General features: G+C 41.7%; 1 protein-coding gene across 1 annotated transcript in view; it reads right to left on the bottom strand.

Moving 5' to 3' along the window:
• Positions 1 to 1,690: 1,690 nt before the first annotated feature.
• Cdc5l (cell division cycle 5 like) overlaps positions 1,691 to 16,605 on the bottom strand; it is a 40,333-nt gene continuing 25,418 nt past the window's right edge. The window contains exons 14-16 of the mRNA XM_052192346.1: positions 15,744 to 15,941; positions 4,186 to 4,398; positions 1,691 to 3,570 (exon numbers count right to left, since the gene is read on the bottom strand). Of these exons, the coding sequence (XP_052048306.1) occupies positions 3,466 to 3,570; positions 4,186 to 4,398; positions 15,744 to 15,941 (516 nt within the window). The 3' untranslated portion in view covers positions 1,691 to 3,465. The remainder of the gene's footprint in view (positions 3,571 to 4,185; positions 4,399 to 15,743; positions 15,942 to 16,605) is intronic.

The raw sequence follows: 16,605 nt of genomic DNA, 5'->3' as shown, positions 1-16,605 counted from the left end.
ACCTCCAGCTGGCCACGGCGGAGAAAGAATGGAGACCGCTCTGCACGGAATGGAACATACAGACGATGGCCCCTCCTCCCAGGGCACAAGGATCACTGCAGAAGAGGGGTGGAGGGTGTAAGAGCCGGAGGCAGGGGATGGAAAGTGTATAAAAACTAATACACTTCTTAAAGATTTAAAAGTTTTTAAAAAGTTGAAGTTGGCAGGCAGACAGATAAGCCCCAACCGTTCGATTGACCAAATGAAGATTCAGGAGCCAGACGCTGTGGTGAAAGAGACAGAGAAGGCGAGCTGAGAGAGGCAGAGAAAGTGCCCGGCTGGCCTTCCCACTCCACGGGACACCAGAGCAGCCAACAGGTGCTCGTGGTCACGTGGCGGACCAATCTAAGAACTCTGGCAGTTTCGGACCCCTTCCCGCATCGGCCCCGGGTCAGGGTGGAAGTCCTTCCTGGGTGCGGCTGCTTTTGCTGAGGTGCTGTCTCCGTGGGGCTGTCGGGGGAGGGGTGGCTGCCCCTGTGGACAGCGCCTGTGGGACAGCTCCTGCAGCAGTGTTCACTGAGGCCGTAGCTCCTGTGCAGGCAGGAGGCTGAGGCAGGAAAGGAGTGGACAGCTCCCGAGACAGCTGCAGGCTGAGGAGAGGTGGTGATACCACCATTTTGGTCAGCTCCTGAGGAACATTTTACTATAGTGGCCTCAGGCTGGGGGGAGAAGGAGGTGCCTGGTGCCGCGCTGACAGGTTTTGTGCCACAGCGGTTTTGTGGTATGCTACTCAGTGACGGCACCAGTGCTAATAACCGAAGGTTATTAACAGCTACATAATGGTTGGGGGACAATTCCTCAAGACGTAACCCTCCTTGCTGGATATACAGACTTTGAAGCTTCAAGACATCTGAGAAACAAATACACACACAATAATGTTAAAACAAGAAAAAGGTTTTGAAGAAATAAAGCACCCCAGAGCACCTCTTAAAAGATTCTAGGTCCCAACATTCTAAAGCAAAAATTACATTGGACACACTTTCTTTATAGAATGCAGAATCACACAAGTAACAAAACAACAAAATATTTTTAAAGCTAGCAACATAGAAATATTTAAATAGTATTAATTGTTGAATCACATTTTGAAACAGTGATAAAGTATTTACGAAACGGTACCACACACATGCAAAGGCCAGAATAGTCACACTATTCAGAGAAAAGCCAACGCCTTCAACACTGCATTTCATTCAAATCAACTGAACCCCATACTGAATGTTAAAGGGGAGGGGGGCAGGGAGTGACAGTAAATGAGAAAAACATTTTAAAACAAAGCCACAATAAACCAAAACAGCAGTTTTCTCAAGGAAACGAGCCCATTGGATACCAGACTATGTGATACAGAGCCTGTAAAGCTCTCCCAAGGAGCGGCACTAACTGCAGAGAGTTCTCCGTTAGCAATTGTTTAAATTTCCACAAGAAAATAACTTTTCAGAAAGTGTGTGCACATTAATGTACGTGTGCATGTGTATGTGCACATGTGTGTGTGCACGCGCTTGTGTGTGCGCGAATGCACGCGTGTGTGTGCGTGAAAATAAGGAAAGGACTCCTACACAGGGCTCTCTGAACAGGATCTCTGTGTGTGTGTGTGAAAATAACAAAAGGACTTCTACACAGGGCTCTGAACAGGATCTGTGCTGTGTGTATGCATGCGTGTGTGTGTGTGTGTGTGTGTGTGTGTGTGTGTGTGTGTGTAACAAAAGGACTTCCACACAGGGCTCTGAACAGGCTCTCACCGACAGTCCTTCTGCCACTCCAGGAACAATCGGTGCCCTGCTTTACACAGCTGTCAGTACTCAGCTCAGCTACCAAAGCCCAAAGCTATAGGTGGTAAAACAGTCCTCAGACTTATGGTGTTAGTGCCACCCCTGACACTGAAGCCACACTGTCCTCTTCTTGCTCCCCCAAACACACAATAGCATGGGGCTGGCAATCCAGCCTGGCAGGATGGTCTTTCCTGGATCTAACAAGGCCCTGGCTTTCTAAAACGGCAACCAAGTATTATCTCATTGTTACACCTCTTCAAGGTGACCTCTTTGGCCACACTGATGTCTCCCTCTTTAATAGAACCTAAAATTCATGACACTTCTTTCCCTGTGCATGTTTAGAATGCCCTAACTAACGTCAACAGCAAGAGCTCTGCTGTAACTACCGCGCATCTCTGAGACGTGATATGTATTTGGGTTTTCACCATATGTCATAGAGCAACTCAGACCTGGAATCCCAGTACTCAGAGGTGAGGCGGGAGGATCACTTCACATTCCAAGCCAGAGTCAGGACTGTAAGTTCTAAACTACCCTGGCATACAAAGCTAGGCCTTGTCACAAAAAAGCACAAAGGTATCTGTCATCCTCAAGAGACAGTTATGCTCAAGAAAACAAAAACAGAGCCTATTTTATCCATTGTTCTAGCTCCAAGATTCTGGCACAGGATATTTATTTGACAAATAACTGGTGAATGAATGAATGAATGAATGAATGAATGAATAATGAATGGTTTCCTCTTTCCTTTAGTCCCTAACAGACTATAGTCAGGCAAACATTTCTGCTAAGTCCAACCCACTACTGACCTACACTGTTGTGTCTGTTAAGTTTTGTTGTTATTGTTGCTGAAGCCTCAACCTCCCAAGTGCTGTGGTCACAAATCTGAACCACAACCCTCTGCGACTAAGTCACCTTACAGGAGTTAGTTTAGATCTCCCTACATCTAGCCATCCTCATTTCCAAATGTATGGAAGTATATTAAGCTAAATGCTAAGCTTCACACAAAGTTTGATGTCCTTGTTGAATGCATCTTTATAATGTCTGTTTCAAAAATTTCATGTAAAATATTAAAAGTCAAAAAAAGAAAATCTTTTGAGTTACAATCCAGAAGTTTTCATGTCAGTAGCCAGAAGACATGATACCCCCCTCTAAGGAGATACTGGGAAATAATGTGAGGTTTTAACAAGTCTATCCATCTTGCTAGTGTAGAGAAATGAGCGCACAGGCCTGCCTCTCCGGACTTACACTGAGTTAGCATCACTCTCATTACAGAGTGCTCAGGAAGTGTGGCTCACAACAAGCCCAGTGGCAGGCTGTGGGCACCCTAAGGATCTAATTACTTCAAACAAAAGGCTACACTCAATTTTTCACATGTTCTTTTTATTCAAGGATTTACTCACAGGCAGTATTTAAAGTCAGGCTTTTTAAATTAAAGGCCTAAACTACGAAATTTTGTAAATATGACACTAGCAAAGAATGAGCATCTGGATAATTTAAACCCTCATTATCCTGGAGTCCAAGTTTATATCATGGAACGCGCAAGATCAGTATCATTCAAAGCAAACAACTGAGAAACCACAGGTGCTGGGTAACTTTGTCAATGAAGAGAAAGGTCAGTTTTAGCCTTGCTGAACTAGTTCTCCGGTGGCAGAGCATCAACTGTGCTTCAGAACTTTGCCTGTAAAGTCTCTTTCTCCATCAGCAAATCCGCGTATCTCTGCTGAAGCTCTTTCTCTCGTTCCTGTTGCCGCTGCACATCTTCTTTTAGACACTAAAGAGAGAAAATTATTCAAGTGACTTCAAACCTAAGTCCACTTATGGCAGCCTACCTTACAAACAGTTGGGTACGTTCTCAGGAACCGAACATTTACAAAGAATCTTTGCTATAAAACTAATACCGCAGCCATTCTTTGCCCTGGTCCTGTGATTCCATCCTGTAAAACCTCTGCTGCTCTCACTGCAAAAAGCTCTGACTGCCCTGAAGCTGGGCAGACGCTAGGGTGCACACTAAGAAGATAAATCTAAACCCAATGTGGCCAAAGGATCTGATGTTCTGTGATGTGCAGCATCTTCAATCACAAAAACTAAAAAATGCTGGTTCCCAGTGCTACATAAATGACGAGCCACCAAGTTTCAAGGAAACTAGTCACAAAATTAACTCATATTCTCTTACACAGTCTATCCTTTAATACAAAAGAGAATGAGAAGGGTCACAATCAGAGCAGCAATCATTTGCTTGATACCCATCTAAACATAGGCAAGTCTAGATCAGAAAGTCAGAAACCCACTTCAATACTAACTCCAGAGATAACCTGCTAGAAGGAGAAAGAAAGGACTGGGTGACTCTTGACAGTTCTCTGAGCAGTTAGGCCACACAAGCTGTTACCTCTAGCCTCCGGGGAATAGCAGAGTCTTCATGTTTCTTGAGTTCTTCAAAAGTGCGTAGCTCCAAGTGAGCCTGCTCAATCTGGTCCCATAAGTCATTCAACTGTTTCATGAGCCCCATGGCACGAGACTGGTAACCACCAAGCAAAATTTTCATCTTCTTTTCCATCTTTGCAGCTCTCTTGGCTTCTGTTGTCATGTGACCCCTGTTTATCTGAAAATTGGGGAAGAAGTGGAGAATCACATCAATATACATAAGAAAAATATTATAACAGGGCTAAACTAAGTACCTAAAGTAAAATATACCAGGGTTCCTCTCACCTTCATTGGTATAATATGTAACACAAAATTTGCCTCAAATATTCTATAACTTCACCCAAAATCCAATCCCAAAGCAGGCTGGAGTTTCAGAGTATGGGAAAACTGCTCTCTATCTTGTGCAAATGATTTCTGTGATCATTCATCAGTCATTCTAGACTGCTGCCTAGCCATCTTCCTTTACATAATAAAGTTCACTTCATGTGTTCCCCCTCATGCACCAAACAAAATTCCACTCAAGTACAGCAGGCTACTTGAAAAATGGTATTGCACCCATCCACCTCCAGCTTACCTGATTGGAAGTCAAAGTCAGGTGAGCTACTAGGGGTGGGGAAGAATACTACATGTGTGTGCTTGGAATATGGGATGGAGCTAAAGTTACTTTTTTAAAAAGCTCCTTCAAAGCCATCATTCTTTCAACATTTATACAGGTTAAGCTTCACGCTTCTGCAATTGACTTAAACCCAAGTATACTGCTATTGTTGCTTATTTTTCTCTCATGGGTAATAAATCAATAAGTTCACAGCATAATAAATCTGCCAAGAGAACCAACAACCACTGGTTGGGCAGGCAGCTCAAACAGTGGGTAAGAACCATGGGACTACCCAGCTGTTGTGATGGAGGGTTAGCTGACCTCTGTGCCTCCATTTCTCCAGCAGTAGTAAAATGGTAGTCACTGCTGACAATTATATATGAAACTGAAGGAGATCATCCAGAACCTGACCTAGAATGAGCAATCAACAGTTATGAGCTGATTACAATGATTGCATTATGGATATGAAGAGGCCAACCATTTCACTCCTCTCTAATCAGTAAAGGACTGAGAAAAAGACTTGAAAATCTTTAAATTCCAACTTCAACAAAAGACTTCTTTTGGGGAAAGAGCAGAAAACAGCTGTGCTTTCTTTTAGATGAGCAGTGTACCTTCTGCAAACCATCATATCAAAGGACATACACTGGACTTCTGTTCTACAATGCAATGTTATCAGAACATAATATTGGTACACTTTGACTTGAGAAGATTTTTTTAACCATGAAGTTCAAATGAGGTGAAGGATCCCTGAGTACCTGGTGCCAGTAATGTCCTTCCCAGCATATACTTAAGTGAAGACATGCTGTGGCAGAAACAGATACACCCTGCTCACAGCAACACTATTACAACCCCATCATCTGCCCATGGTTTATGGGTAAACAAAATGAGCTATTACCTGCACAAGAGAGCAGCACACAGCTATGAAAAGCAGGGAAGTACTAACACATGCTACTAGTGAACTTGCAGAACACAATGTTTGATAAAAACCAACAATCACAAATGCCAACACATGACATGACTTCACTTCTGTGTGTCAAGTACAAGAACGGGCCAAGCTACATGAAAAAGGACTAGAGCTGCCTACAGCGCACAGGAGGAGGAGGAAGTGGCTCCCAGGATAGAGGGTTTCTCCCTGGGGTGAAGAAAATGTCCTAAAGGTGTAGTAACATCTGCATAGCTCTATGAACACAGGAGAAACAGCTATCTTTTAACTGAAAGCAGCTGTCTAAGCTATGTGATTTACACCTCAAAGAAGAGTACTTCCAAGAGAGAAACAATCCTCACCCTCAGTTCCTCAGAATTCTCCCTTGTCCTTGAGATCAAAAGCAGGACTTTCTGGATCTAGGTTCTAGAAAGTTGGTATGGAGAAAACTAAATGGTTCTCCTATGGTGCTCAAGCATTAATAGCTCAGCAAAGGACCCAGCACCCAAGCCAGGCAGAGCATAACCTCCTCTAAGTCCCAACTCTGGGGACCCAAGGACCTCTGGCCCTTTTGGGCACCTGTACTAATGAAGTGCACATGCCCACACACTACACACACATAACTTAAAATAAATAAAAATATTTATTTTATTTTGCAAAATAAAATATTGTGTCACACAATGCAATCAAGAAGACAGTATTTTACATTTACCTCTTCCATGTCACACATTTTAACCACGTCTTTTTAAACTAGTGATTTAGACCATGACTAAACATGTAATTATTTGTGAAGCTTTTTAAAATGACCAGCTCCAGTTTCAGATTCAATGGTTTGAGAACACTGTGTCCCAAGTCCTCATTAGTAAGTTCTAATGAGCAGCCAAGATGGAGAATAGATCCATTTAGGATCAGCAGAGAGCTGGTATCAACTGTCTTCTCAACTACACCCACTCCATCAGTCCTCCCTCCACAGGAGCCAAGCAGCAAATTCCACAGAGCTACATCAAGGTCTGAACTGTGTGTAACTCAATACGATCTAATACCCATATTAGACTTCACTCACATGTGGGTTTCAATACATATCCAAAAACCCTTAAAAGCATAGAATTTCAAGTTAATATGGTGTGTCTTAAAAATTAGTTATACAAATTAACATTTTCATTGGTTAGGATATCTCAATTAGCTTTACATTGACCACACTCCATAGATATTCAGTTTCCAGCCTGGTTAACAGCTTAATACCTATGTGCAAAAACCATTTAATTAGTCATCGTGGTACATTTAGCACTGAGTCCTCTGTCTCTGGGAATTACCTCACTCATATAGTTCAGCTGTTTATTATTCCCAAACCACCAGAGGTTTTAAAACTTCAAAGTTGTTAGTTTCTAGTTATTGCCAACAATTACATTTCATTCACCTCAAACTTCATAAAAATCTTCTGGCTCAACTACAGCTTTAGATAAATAAATTGAAATACAATAAAAAAAATAATTTCACTAAGTAAATATATATATATTTGTGTGTGTGTGTGTGTGTGTGTCATCATCAGACATAAAAATTTAAAAAGTAGCTTTTAATATTAAACTTTAGCTTTTGGACATCTATCTAATTATTAAAATGGGAAGAAACATATCAATTAAGTGTTGAAAACACAACCTACTGACTGCTGAGCACACTAGGAAAAAAAGCCTATTAAGACCTGAGGTGTCAGAAGGTAAAAGCTAGTGTTCAAAAGATAAAACGCTGACAGAAATCAGGCTGTTATCAAATTCATACCTTAGTCCCCTAGAAAATAAGCAAGCAGAGGACGAGAAGGGAAGCAGGAAAGTACACTGACATACGTGTTTAGCTGTCAGAATGAAGCCCGCTGCTCTAGATGCTCACTTAATTTTTTTTTTAATTAAGCATTAGCAGCTGTACCAATGAAACTTATTTTGGAAAACAAAAACAAAAACAAAAAAACAAAAAAACAGAAACAAAACAAAACAGCTGGGAAAAAAAAAACAAACACCCCAATACTGACTTAAGGAAATGATACAGCCCCCTACATCTGACTTACCAAATGCTCTTCTAAAAACTAGGGGGATGGAAAGGACTACAATGCCTTTCAAACCACCCACCCCATTTTAAACATTGCTTACTACACAGTCAACCATGATGGCACACAGAAGCAGGCTGACCCTAGTGAGTATTCCAAGCTAGCCAGGACAATAAAGTGAGACACTTAAAAACAAACAAACAAACAACAACAAAAAGCACAGACACCATCTACACTTATCAACAACCTTCAAAAACTACTATTCGAGGGGGATGGACAGCTGGCTCCCCAGTTACAAAGCTCATGCAGCTGTTTCACAACCCCTGAATTTGGTTCCTAGCACCCATTTGGAGTTTCCTGTCTATCTGTGACTTCTGGCTTTGTGCACACTCGCACACACTAAGTGACACATTCATTTTTAAAAAACAAAATAAATTATTTTTAATGCTATTCAATTATTTTTAAAGGATGAAGATCTTCTATCTAAAAATATGAAATATAAAATGTTCTAGAGTTTAACGTGTTCTGAGCACTGACATGTACCCCAATGGAAAACTTTATATTTACCCTCACTTAACAGGCCTCAGAATTATTTAAAATGCCATATTTGTAAAAGTTTGAAAAATAAAATCATTTTATTTTTCAGGCTATTTGCATAAGAAACAAAGAATTTCCATCCCAAGGCTTCTCACTATGCATATGTAAAGACTCCACTCTGCAACACAAAACATTTTAAGGTCCAAACATCTGGACCAGGGGAGCTCAGCCCAGTGCAGCCCAAGGAGCAGAGAGAGCAGCAGCCTACCTTCGCCTCTCTTTTTAACTCCACGACAACTCCACAACAGTCAGGTGAAGTTCATTTTCCTTGGTTACACTGGAAAGCTTTCCTTGGTTATACCGGTCCAACCTATCTGTTGTATATGTCAGAAACTGCATGTGTACAAACTACTCAAGACAAGAAAAGCCCAAGAAAGTGATTGTCTTTGAGATGTACAGGATTACAAGTAACTTGTATAGCCAATTAGGATCACATGTGTAGGCAGTCGAGGCTTCCACCTGTGAGAACAGACCGCCAACAGGGAGCATCGACCTCTCCACAAACCACCACTCAGGCTCCCGAGCAAGATAACATCCTTCAGGGTCTCCAAGAGCAGGCCTGGTGCTGTCCAGGAAGGAGATTTAAATCTAAAATCAGCCTGGGTAACCCAGTGAGAACCTGTCTCAAAAATTAAAAAGCAAGTTGGAGATGTATCTCTGGGGTAGAGCACCTGCCAAGCATGCACAGGGCTCTAGGTTTACTCAATTCCCAGCACCACCACCAACAACAACACAAGATGGACTCTGAGCAACAGGCTAGCCTTTAGTCAGCCTGCTTCCCTGGCATTCTCACCATGTAAGTGGCCTGGACTGGAGCACATTGCTAATAAACCAATGTCCTCCCTGGGCTGAAATGCAAACATCCCTGAAGAAATTCAATGGGGGGTGGGGAGGTGAGTGGCCTAATTGCCACCAGACATCTCCTTTAAAACAAACAAACAAACAAACAAACCGGTCTAGACACATAAACAATGAACCTGTATGTCCCCACATAACACAAATTTCAATGCTTGAACAAAGCTAGAAGATTTTTAATTGTGAGGCTGGAGAGTGATTAAGAGCCCAACAGCTCTTTCAGAGGTCCTGAGTTCAATTCCCAGCAACCACATGGTGGCTCACAGCCATCTGTAATGAGGTCTGGTGACCTCTTCTGGTGTGTCTGAAGAGAGCAATGGTGTATTCTTATACATAAAAATTTTTTAAAAATCTTTTTTAAAAGAAATTTCTAATTGTTTATTCTAAAGAATCTATAAAACTATAGAAAATACACACCAGACATGGTTCACAGGATTAAAAGGTGACATTCACAACCTTGTAAGCAGAGGCACACATAAACATAACTGGTACTTAACAGATTTTACAAGCTACACTTTCCTGTAGAGTTTAAATGGGAGTAAATGTTCTTTTATCTTAAACTACTATTTACACTATTATGCTATTAGATGGAAAACATGGTACACAATCATTTCAGTTCAATTTTAGAATTTTCCTTTCTTTACACACTAAGTTTACACACTGAGTTTACACACTGAAAGGTTGTGAGTGTGAACGGAGAGATGTTAACTGCTTTTGCAGAGAACCTGGGTTGGTTCCCAGCACCCACATGACAGCTCACAACCATCTATGTACCTCCAGTTCCAGAGGGTCCAACACCCTCTTCTGACCCCTATGGGCTTCCCATGCGCATGGAACACAGACAAGGATCAGGCACACTCACACTAGCACTCACCATAAAATTAAATAAATAGCTTAAAAAAAATACAAGAAAAAATGAAAAGAGGCCTGGAGGGATGGCTCAGTGGTTAAGAGCACTTTCTTTTCTTCTAGAGGACTTGGGTTCCATTCCCAGAACCCACATGGAGGCTCACAATCAACTGTAACTCCAATTCCAGGAGATCCAATACCCTCCATGGCCACTAGACACATACATGACATGCTTATATATAATCAGGCAGCACACACACACCATAAAATTAAATAAGTAAAAAAATTTAAAAGTATATGTGTGTAGACGTGTGTACTGTACCAAAAAAATCTGAGGTGCCTGTATCTATCTACAGAGTAAACTTCTGAATAGTAAGCTTCTTTTCTTCTGTAGTTTTTCTATTTCTCTTACATTTTCTACAAAGCACAGGTATTATTTTTAGAAAAACGTCTAGAAATGTTATTTTTAAGTGCATAGAAGAGAAACTGTCTAAAACAGACTGGCCAGAGACCAATGGAAAACTGATGGTCCCCAGGAGATGAATCAGTGGACCCGTAAGTGTTTCCTCGGATCATTACAAAGGGAGCTGTATGGGACTTATAAAAGTCTAATTGTTACTTTCAAGCTCACTGCGTTTGTTAAGGTTACTAAGCTTAAGTAATTCCAAAATAAACACATTCTCCTTGGGTCTCCTGTACTGTCTGCAGTTTAAGCCCATTCCAGTGAGGCTCAGAAACATTCAGAGCATCCCTCACTGAAACTTGCTTAAAGGCCCAGAATATAACCTTATATAAAAAGAGGTTTAGGGACACCCAAAATAAACACACAGCAGACGGCAGCTCACTGCCCAGCCCATCACTCAGCTCATGATCCTGTCAAAGTAAGGATGGAGTTCAATCACTACAACACTCTCAGACAAGTCAGGAGTACCTCTCCTTCCATCGCCACACTCCTTATTAACATCAAGTTTTTCCAATGACCCTTCCCTCTACTGATGAGATGCAGGATCAAGTAATTACAGTCACCACCTATGAGACTTAGTAAGCATTAGATAACCAGCAGTCAGTCACCTGGCAGAGCACCACAGAGCACGCTGCATCTTCAGATTAGGAGACAAAACACAAAGTCAACTCATGCAGAGGAGGACTGAGCACCACGGCCATGCTGCTCAATCTCTGCCTGACTGAGTGTCCAGCACTTATCTGAGTTCTTGCTGGAGACAAGGAAGAAATCTGCCAGTGCCCTGAAGAGGCATGACAGATGACAGACAGCAGAACTGGACAAAGAAAATTACCAAAGACTGAAGAGTCCTCCTCTGTACCCTGTGCCACCTATTCCAGCCATCCCAGCCTCAGGAGAACAGATGGACAGCTACAGAGGTATTTCCAGCACAGACTTCTCTATCCAGCAATGCCAACCAACTTAATCCTTAGCCTAAGTTTTCACTCTGGAGTAACAAGTGCATCTTTTCCTCTGTTAAATATCCGCCTTTACAATGAAAAGCACCGAAAAATGGGATCCATAGTACAGCCAATTCTGCTGAAATGTAACTCTCAGAAAGTCAGGGTCCTTGGCAGAGCTTTAAAAAATATACCAAGAAGGCCTTTACCTCTGTTCTTTAAGCCACTTATTTCCAAGAAGTCAACATTACATAATATTTCTTGACTACATTGACTGTACAAGTAACATATGGAGAACAGTGTCCCCACTGGGCCTGGTTTCTACCTCTGAGCAAAGCCTTTCCATTTTTATAGCTAACATGACAAAACCCACTTTCTAGCCAAGCTTCCTCAACACAGCAGTTAGTTACAATTTCAAATATTATTAAACTTAATGGCAGGGCCTAAATTTTGGCTTTTCATTTCACTTCTGCACCTAATGGAAACTGCTTCACTCAAACTAATTATGTCTTCAGATGATTTCCTATTTCCACTCAAAGTGGAAACAACTTAGAACACTTCAGATTCTCTTTACACTTCCCAAACACAGGAATGACTCAATGATCCAAAATGAGGCCCTCTGCTAGTGTTTCCAGATAACCCAAGCCCACAAGAGTGAAGCACTGTTGGTCCTGTTCCCTGTTATGTGTGCAGCCTAGTGCACTGTCTGGAACACAGCAGCTATCTGATAATATTCCCTAAATGTGTGAGTAAATAAGAGGACAGCATTGTAACAATTTGGTGAAAGTTTTTCTACAATGAATTATGGCCATCCCTCATTTTCTAAGAGTCACGGCAATGAACAGAAATTGAGCCTCTTTGTTACTCTGGGGCTCTAGAAACAGTAAAAGCTCTAGCCTCCCCCAGGAGCTTATAATGGCCCCAGAAGTTATTCCAAGGCTGGGACTTTCTGCTGCATGTTAAAATGCCTTCTGTACGCTGTACTTGCAAACCTTTCCTGAGCTCTTATTCCTACTTGCCCCTTTACAAACAAATGTCTGACAAGGCTAATTCTACCTCCAAAGCAAACAGAATCCCCGAATTCAGTTACAATTCAGAACTCTTTCCCACTTACTTCTGATCTGTGCCTACAATGCTTAACGGGCTCTGAAGCACATCCAACCACATGCTGCATCAAATGAGTTGGTTCTATCTTTTTAATGATTTATTTATTTACTATTATTTTATTTTATGAGCACTGGTTTTTTTTTTTGGTTTTTTTTTGTTGTTGTTGTTGTTGTTGTTTTTGGGGGGTTTTTTTTGGTTTTTTTTATTTAGTTTTGGTTTTTTTCGATACAGGGTTTCTCTGTATAGCCCTGGCTGTCCTGGAACTCATTCTGGAGACCAGGCTGGCCTCAAAATCAGAAATCTGCCAGAGTCCTGGGATTACAGGCGTGCGCCACCACTGCCCGGCGAGCACTGGTGTTTTGCCTGTATGTATATCTGTGTGAGGGTATTGATCCCCTGAAAATGGAGTTATATACAGAGAGTTGTGAGCTGCCATGTGGGTGCTGGGACTTGAACCTGGGTCCCCTGTAAGAGCAGCTCTGTGCTCTTAACTGCTGAGCCCCAGTTGAGAGCACTGGCAGCCATGGTGCACTGTGCTTGCCCAGAAAGCCCACCTCTAGGAGCCCAGCCTGAGTAGAGGTTTAGCAGTTAGTTTACACCATCTAACTACAGTTCCTTCCCACAATGAACTCTGAATGATGTTTATAATTTAGCAATCAACTGAGATGATGAAAGATCACCACACAACTGAAACAAAGTATTTACATATTTCAAACCAGTAACCTGTGTCTTTAGGAGCTCTGAGAAATCTAGCTGTGAATTATTATGGCTACACACTAGATGGGAACTTTGTTTATTTGGATCTCTCAATTGCTTCTCTGCTTCCTCAAGACTTAATAAACGTTCTTCTGGAATAAGAGCTTACTAATTGAAAGATTTGATTAAGTATTCCTTAAAATTAACTAGCTGGGTTAAAAATAAGCCAAGTTACCCAGGAGTCAAAAAGAGAAAAAGTACTTTAGACTGTTTTATGAATATTCTTCTAACATCAGCAATCCTTCAATAAAAACAGTTCAACAGAAGATTTCAGTTCCTGGTATGGAGTAAACAGAGAACCACATGTTTTTAATGACTGCTCACAACACCCAAGTGCATCTCCACAAAACAGCAGAGGCTCTCTGTGCTTTTCCCTTCAGAATTCTCAGGGTTGATTCAACAGAGAAGAGCCACTGGACTTCACAGCAGCACTTACTTTGTGACATTTATTTGCTGTCATGAAAACTAGTGCCTCAACAGAGTAAATGAGATTCAGGGAAATTATCCTCTTTATTTTAAACAACATTAAAATGCCCTTGCCATTGGCAGCAGAGGGTTTACCCACCTCAAACTGAGAAGATTTTCAAACAAAGTGAGAGATTGAAGTATTTATATATAAATGTTACAAGAAAGCATTTCAAATAGTCTACCAATCAATTACAAAGTTGGCCTTAGATCTTTAACTGTCATTTGTAAGAAAGGAAGTCTGAACAACACAAAGTATAACCTACAAGTTAACCACTCGTGTTCTGTCTCCAAGAGCTTTAATTATGAATTAAAAAAAGAGCAACAGTGCCACCTGCTGGAAATCATAGAACTACAACACTCATGGCCCTGGCTCTGCAAGAATTACATTAGAAAGATTACTTTGCTAACTCAACAGGCACAAGGCATGACCATAGGTGTATTACAAATGTGGTCACAAAGATTAAATTAAGATATTCATATTAGAAGACACTGTTTTTTCCTGTTCATTTCTCTAGCTCCACAGTCCCAACTACCACAAGTAATTCTAATATCTAGATTTAGCCCTAAACAAAAATACTCTCAAATTTACTTTCTATAAAGAAAAAGTAACAATCACGTGGATGAGGAAGCTGAGGTCATTTTCTGCATCCAGTGTCCTTTTTCCTTCCCTATTCCATCTTGGCCCCAGACACATCCCTAAAGACCATCATTAAGAGTCTAGAAAGTGGGGGCTGGAGATGACTCAGCAGTTAAGAGCACAGACTACTCTTCTGAAGGTCCTGAGTTTTTTGTTTTTTTTTTTTCCTTTCGTTTTTTCGAGACAGGGTTTCTCTGTGTAGCCCTAGCTGTCCTGGTACTCACTCTATGTCCTGGAACTCACTCTAGACCAGGCTGGCCTCAAACTCAGAAATCCGCCTGTCTCTGCCTCCCAAATGCTGGGATTAAAGGTGTGTGCCACCACAGCCTGCATACAAATCCCAGGAACCACATGGTGGCTCACAACCATCTGTAATGAGATCTGACGCCCTCTTCTGGAGTGTCTGAAGACAGCTACAGTGTACTCACATATAATAAAGAAATAAAACTTTAAAAAAAAAAAGAATCTAGAAAGCAAGCTGTGTGTTGAGGCAGGCAGATGTCTGAGTATGAGACCAGCCTGATCTACACAGTAAGTACCAGGGATAGTCATAGTGACATAATAAGACCCTGTCACAAAAATATCAAAAACAAAAATAAAAACAAAAACAAACAAAAAACCCCAACAGACTCCACAAGGCAGTCTGGTGGTCTGTAAAGCACAACTTACATGCCTCTGGCAAAATGTCTACAGAGATTCTGGAATTCAAAATATGAACATTACATTAAGAAACCACATGCCAAGCACTGCTGTTACCAGGCTTCAATGCTTCACAGACACAGGAAATCACAAAAGCCAGTCTTCACAACTGCTCCACTCTAACTCACACTTCAGGATACACAAAAATGAACTGAATTTCTGTAGACGTCAGTGCTCTGTGAGCTCTGTGAGATCAAAACTCCCACTGCTGAGGTCTCATTGACCCACCTTGATCACTTCAGTAATTTCTTCTCCCTTGTATAAAAGGTTCTGGTTGACAGATGAGTATTCAGCAAAGTTTCCAAAAACTCCAAAGCAATCAGCTGTCCAGGCCTAGGTTACTTAAGTCAGGAGAGGTATTAATTGGCTCACAATTTCAACTTAATTAGAATTTTAAAGGATACCAAGGGCAGTGGAGACGTCTCAGCAGGTAAAGGTTCTTGAAGCACAACCCTGGCAACAGGAATTCAAGGCAAACCCCACTTAGAAGGAAGTGAAAGAATTGTCCCACAAAGCTTTTCTTGAGCACTTACATACACACACACATACACACACACACAATAATAAATTTTTAAACATATAAGCCAATGGATACCAACCTCAAGTCTCTTTTCAAGTGATTCAATTCTGTCCTTTTTGCTAGCAAGATTAGCCCGGGTGTAGCGGCTCTGAGCAGGAAGATAGAGGACTTGACTGTAGCACTCCTCCCACACCTGGTTGTAAGCTTCACTGGAGAGTTCTCCATGGCTCATTCCTTGTTTTACCACTTCCATCTCCTGTACCAGAACATCCTGGGCCTGTTGACAGTAATAACTGAAGCTGAAGCATACACGTTCCACCATCGTAAAGCTTAAGGCTAGTTTATTTCCCTCCTTCCTTAAACCAATGGTAAGGTTTGGTTGGTTGTTCTCTAGAAGGGGATGGACAGTACCTGGCTAAACAGATTAAGAAGCCTCTAAGTAGGTGCTAGGGAGATGATGACTCTGGGTAAGAGCACCTACTTTGCAAACTTGAAAGCCTGAGTTCAAATCCCGAGAACCCATCTAAAAGGAGGGAGGGAGGGAGGAAGGGAGGGAGGGAGGGAGGGAGAGAGAGAGAAAGAGAGAGAGAGAGGGAGGGAGGGAAGGAGGGAGGGAGGGAGAGGGAGGGAGGGAAGACAACAAACATGACCATGTGCCTATAGCCTCAGCCAGCCAACTCAGCAACAGCAAGCTAACTCAGCAACAGCAAGCTTTCGTTCAGTGAAAGCAATATAGACTATATCCTATGTCTCAAGGACATAGAGCTGAGAGTGATAAAGACAACCTATGTCCTCTAGCATGTACATGGGCATATACACATACCACAAACACATATAATCACACACAGAGAGAGAAAGATCTAAGGGCTCTAAGATGCAAACTGATTTTTCAAAGTCAAACACCCATGGTTCCCCAAGAGCACCAACACTGCTATTACTCA

This window comes from Apodemus sylvaticus, chromosome 9 (assembly GCF_947179515.1).
Source record: "Apodemus sylvaticus chromosome 9, mApoSyl1.1, whole genome shotgun sequence".
NCBI classification, from domain to species: Eukaryota; Metazoa; Chordata; class Mammalia; order Rodentia; family Muridae; genus Apodemus; species Apodemus sylvaticus.
This window is presented reverse-complemented; position numbering and strand designations above follow the sequence as displayed.